We start from the raw sequence: 6,000 nt of genomic DNA on the forward strand, positions 1-6,000 counted from the left end.
AGTTAATAGTTCAAAATGAGCTCCAGCTCAACCAACTTCAACAGTGAACCCTGCTTTTACATGAATGCACGAGTAATAATAATCTCATGATAGAATATAAAATAGTAAAACAGTCATTTTTATACTTTTGATACATTTTGCAAATGTTTCTTACTCTTCAGTTAACAGCTTCAATGCAGGCCTTTTACTTGTAACAGTGTGTCTCTAGTGTGATATTAGTACTTTTACTTCAGTTAAGGACCTGAATACTTCCTCCAGCACTGGTGACCCATTACATTTAAAAAATGTCTGTCTATTTCTTGATGTAAATGTTTTAGAAAGAATGATGTACTTTGTTTCTTCTGTAAAAACTGATCCTCCTCCTGTCTGTCTGTCTCCATCAAGGCGACCCGCATGATGATCGGAGCCGGTAACGTCCTGAAGAGGCACGCGGCTGACAACGCTCGCCGCACGGCCGTGACCGACGAGGAGGCGCCAGAAGAGGAAGACCTGGGAGTGTGCAGCCGCATCTCGTTCGAAAGCGCCCACAGTCAGTGCATGGAGAACTGTGGCGTCCTGACGCTGGCTGTAGTCTGCCAGGGTGGGTATTCTTCAAATGAACACTTACATTTCAATTACATGTTTTTATCTGTCTTTGATCAGTTCACATTTTATTTGCAATCCCAACTTGAAGCTACAAGCCATAATACATACCACACTTCCCCTTTAAGTAAAAGTAAAAGTCCTGCATTTAAGATCTTACTTGAGTTATTTATTCTAGGGTAGTTTATTCTATTCTGTTGTTTATTCCTGGTGTTTAGGGGGTCTGGGAGAGAACACCTTCTACGTGGACTACAGGACGGAGGACGGGTCCGCTAACGCCGGATCGGATTACGAGTACAGCGAAGGAACGCTGGTGTTCAAACCCGGAGAGACCCGCAGAGAGATTAAGGTGAGTGAAGAGAAGAGGGAGACATAGACACAGTGAAACACTGAAACCACCACAAACCAAGTCAAGGAGTGGGAAAGTCACCTACTAATTGTTGTAGCACTAAATATACATGAATTAAGGTTAATAAGTAGCCAAACAAAAAAAACAGCGAGTCACTGCCGGTTGAAAGTTTCAAGTTAGAAGTTTGCTTTGTTGCGCCTGTAACCACACCCTGCAGTGATGTCAAAGAGTCCTGGAGTACATCTCTACATCACTGCTGCAAGATGAGAAGTTAAATCACTGGAGGTCAGTAAAGACAAGATTTTCACGGGAGGTTTAGTTACTCTTTAAAGCGGCATTTTGATAACAACAGTGTATGAAATGGCAATGTGAAAGGTGGTCGTAGGGATGAATCTACAGAGAATGGGCAAACACACGTTTATGGTTCTTATACCTTTTGTTCAGCTAGATAATCTTCACAAATGAACACCACTTTTATGATTTCTGAGGCGTTATGCAATCACCAGAAGTAAAAAGCTTAGTTTGTCAGTTATAAACGAACAACGCCACGGTCACATGACTCCACACCACCACCACTAAGCTAAAGGTGGGCTCGTACTCGGTGTGATGAGGTTTTGTCTCATTTTGTGCTTTTTTACTCATAAAAACTTGAGAAATTTACTAGAGGGGATTTTTCTGACATATTTTATATCGTAGAAAAAAACGATATATTATATAAACATCTTAAACTTGTGTTACCACAGACTTTATATCAGGTATGTAACCAAAAATCCATTGACTTCGAGACGAGGAAACCTGAAGGGCAAAAATGCTGACTCATTTATGAGTTTTAGGACTCATTCCTGCACCACTCTATTTCCCTCAGGAGTCGGTGGAGACCAAAAACAGAGCTAAAAGAGAGTGAATATTAGACTTACAGTCTTCAGGTTCTTTAAACACAAAGACTTCTAATGAATGATCACGTTGCTCTGTTATTGCCGGATGTGTAAATAGACAACAGTTTGCTACCAACTTCACCGTATCATCTTAAAAGGTGAAAAAAAAAAAAAAGGTGAAAAAAAAAAGTAAGAATTAAAGGAGATCCTAACATCAAAATCTCCAAGAAATAATGAAGACGATCAAACTTGACTATCTAGAGGAAGTAAAAGTCGTATCATTACCAAGAGGCCAAAACATCTGTTATCCATCCTAACTTCAAACATTTACCAGCAATTTATATCCTCTTGCAAAAAGGAATCACATTTTCGCCTATTTCATCTCTGCATGTTGCATCATGGCCAACCAGAATATGTTGAAGTCTGAACACACAGCAGGACGTGGCCTGGCTCATTGGATTACGATGCCAGCCTAATCTGATTTGGGAGCGCCCACCTCTCGGTTAGTGCGCGGTGGCATGATTGGATAACAATCTCATGTAGATGAGAGGTGTAACCGGAGCCTCTGTTTATGAGTGTGCTGAGGGAGATGCTCCTTGCCCTGCCTCTTCTCTGTATTCAGCACAAGCATCCAGACCAGGATTGATGCCAATTCCCTTCGAATTCTTAAAATTAAACTGTAGTTCACATAATAATCACACAAGTCTTTTTATTCTGCTAGCGTCTTATATAGAAAACATTCAATATTGACTCCAGAGATCCGTGTCTTTACTAAAAGGATTCTGCTTAATACATCGTGTATATATTGTGCATGCATGCCAGCAAAACGGATTGCATTTATCCATATCAGTTGTACTTGCTACATTTGCTGCTCTACAATCTGCATAATCTACAATCGATGAAACGCCTGTAGAGTATGGGTTGAACTGACTACAAACAAACATAGATATTTTAAACACAGCTTCGGTTTTGCAAGATTGCAACTTCCGGTTCTAAACAGTGAAGCAGATGTGAAAGTGCCTTCAACCTGCTGCATTATATCTGATGGCCAGCAGGGGGCGACTCCTCCGGTTGAAAAAATAAGTCTTATTGTATAGAAGTCTATGAGAAAATGACTCTACTTCTCTCTTGATTTATTACCTCAGTAAACATTGTAAACATGAGTTTATGGTCTCAATCTCTAGTTTCAAGTCTTCTTCAATACAGCATGATGTTCATTTAGTAGATTATGATCCATTTAGAGTCAAACAGACCATAAAGCAGGGCATGCTTTAGGGCGGGGCTACTGTGATTGACATGTCGTTACAATAGCCATATATGGCGTCTCTACGTTACTCCTCCACTTTCCAAACAAGGTTACTTCCGTTCACTGGTTGCAAAAAAAACAGATGGTGACGGCCAAAATGCCAAACTAGAGACTTAAAAACCACAGTCCACAAGGTAATGGGTGACGTCACAGTGGCTACGTCCACTTCTTATATTCACTCAAAAGGGTCCTGATATAGAAAGTACTGGACTCTCTGCGACGCAGCCTGTTTTATTGTAAACAGGTATCAAAGTAAAGATCAACTTGAGATCATCGGAGCCTAAAGATAACGACCTGCTCTCTCTCCAGGTCGGTATAATCGACGACGACATATTCGAAGAGGACGAGCACTTCTTCGTGCGCCTGCTGAATCTGCGTGTGGGCGACGCGGAGGGGATGTTCGAGAGCGACGAAGCGGGCGCCGCACCCAAAGCTCGCCTGCTCGAGCCCCTGGTCGCCACGGTGACCATCCTGGACGACGACCACGCCGGCATCTTCACGTTCAGCGAGCGCATGGTGCGGGTGAGCGAGAGCGTGGGCACCATGGAAGTGACGGTGGTGCGCAACTCCGGTGCCCGCGGCACCGTCATCCTGCCGTACCGCACCGAGTCGGGCACCGCCAAGTCTGGCGAGGACTACGAGGACGCCGGAGGAGAGCTGGAGTTCTCCAACGACCAGACCACGTGAGTCAAGCTAGAATTATGGATTTTTTTCATTTTCATACATTTGTATCTTGTAGAATCTCTGTACAAACTTATTTGTCTCCTGCTGCTGGTCACAAAGCAGATGTGATGGAAATTCTTGCCCAATAGTATGTTGACAGACACAGTTATGACCAGCTGGTAAAGAAGGTGGAACATCTAGCAGCTAAAGAGATGTAGAGCAGAAAGCAGAGTGAATGTTGGACATGTAATCATGTGGTGGACACAAACACGACTCCACTCGATGCTAATGTTACCTTGTGACCGCTGGACGTGTTGCAGGGGTGACGTATTTTGGTAGGCCAAACCCCAGAAGTTAGCATCGTTCTGGTTCGCTCCACAAAAAGCCAATGGGACTTTTTTTTCATACGATTTTGGATTTTTGCAGGAAATAGACAAAGACAAAGGCAAAGTTTATGCCACTTACGCGGTTTGTTCATACAATCTTGACAAACGAACACCTTTTTTTAATGATTTTCATGAATTGCTGTGCAATCACCATAAGTAAAAAGCTAACGTTAATTTATAAACCAACTGCAATACGCTTGCATGAGCGCAAGCACGCAACGATGCTACGAAGGCGGACCAGCCGGCCTGATGGCGTTTTGTCGTCTCACTTGTTTAGCAACCGCATTTTTTAAGACACTGAAAAGCTTCAAAATTCCACAGCTCCGATATTTACTAACAAATCCTATATCGTAGAACAAAATCTCTTAAGCTTGTGCTAACCACAGACCTTATTTCCGGCATCTAACCAAAAACCCAAATCAACTTTAAGAGGAGGGAACCGGAAGTGCAAAAACACTGACTCGTTTAAGGGTTTTAGGACTCATCCCTGCAACACCAACACATTGAAAATGAGCACCTATCTAAATCTGGTCAGGATCCAACTAAATCTGTATTATCATCCATCTCAAACTCTGTCCTCTCAAACCTTTTCTCAGGGAAGCTCTTCTTTACTTTCCTTCTCTGCTCCCACCTCTCTGACTGAATTATTGATACCGTCTCTCTCTGCATCCGTCTTCCTTCTGCTGTGATTCACACAGCAGCTGGTCCTGATCAGAAAACAGGAGGGATACCACCATGTGGGCAGCTGTATGCTGTACTGTATGTGTGTGTGTGTGTGTGTGTGTGTGTGTGTGTGTGTGTGTGTGTGTAAATTACCTATTGATGAAATGCTTTACTTCACTAAGTGTGTGTGAGTGAGTATGGATGCTCCCCTGCATACATACTACTACTACATACTACTAAGTTTGTCGTTAATTTGTTTGTTTCTGTGCTTTTGTGTGTGTGTGTGTGTGTGTGTGTGTGTGTGTGTGTGTGTGTGTGTGTGTGTGTGCGCGCGCATGCAGTCAGTCATTCCAGGTGAGGATAATTGATGACGAAGAATACGAAAAACATGAAAACTTCTTCATCGTGTTGGAGGAGCCACGCTGGCTTAAGAGAGGCATCTCAGGTATTTTTTTACTCGATGTGATGATTTTATTTTCCCTTATAGTGAAATGTTGACAAACAAACAAAGGAGTAAACAGGAAGTCCTCTTGGGGGAGTCACCTGGAACACAGACACATGGACGAGATACACATATTTACTCTTGTTCATTGCACAAAAAAAGTTCCTTCTCCATAGTCAGTGAATTACTACAGATGGAGTTTGGAGAAACAGACGGGAGAACCATCACAGGAGCAAAGCAGTATACTGCTGTGGATGAGGGGGGGGTAGCAAAACAGATTTTAAACACCCAAAAGAATCAATATCAGTGTAAGTGTGTGCTATATTTAGAATATTATAAAGGCAAGGTAAACTGATATTGATTTTTTTTTTTTAGCTGGCCATCTACTGTAGTAATACACTGACTATGGATAAATAACTCATACAACCCCACTTAAAACAAACTGAACTATCCCTATAAGAGTAGGATTCCCAGTGAAGAAATGAAATATGTATTTGTCATATCATCTGGAAGTATTCCCAGTGTGTAAAGTGTTGGATCTAAAGTAAAGTTAATAATAACTCACACATTCATGGATCCATCCATTCACCTGTCACTGTAACGATACAAGTTTCTTTGTAGAGAGAGAAACAGAGAGAGAGAGAGAGAGAGAGAGAGAAACAGAGAGACAGAGACAGAGAGAGAAACAGAGAGAGAGAGAGAGAGAGAGAGAGAGAGAGAGAGAGAGAGAGAGA

General features: G+C 42.2%; 1 protein-coding gene across 2 annotated transcripts in view; it reads left to right on the plus strand.

The window, feature by feature from the left end:
• The window catches only part of slc8a2b (solute carrier family 8 member 2b), a 148,283-nt gene that overhangs the window by 129,857 nt on the left and 12,426 nt on the right, over window positions 1–6,000 (plus strand). For both annotated transcript variants that reach the window (XM_031863541.1, XM_031863540.1), the window contains 4 exons: window positions 385–580; window positions 801–931; window positions 3,422–3,795; window positions 5,166–5,269. In XM_031863541.1, coding sequence (XP_031719401.1) covers window positions 385–580; window positions 801–931; window positions 3,422–3,795; window positions 5,166–5,269 — 805 coding nt within the window. The remainder of the gene's footprint in view (window positions 1–384; window positions 581–800; window positions 932–3,421; window positions 3,796–5,165; window positions 5,270–6,000) is intronic.

This window comes from Anarrhichthys ocellatus, unplaced genomic scaffold, assembly GCF_004355925.1.
Source record: "Anarrhichthys ocellatus isolate YVR2014 unplaced genomic scaffold, GSC_Weel_1.0 scaffold29, whole genome shotgun sequence".
Classification (NCBI taxonomy): Eukaryota; Metazoa; Chordata; class Actinopteri; order Perciformes; family Anarhichadidae; genus Anarrhichthys; species Anarrhichthys ocellatus.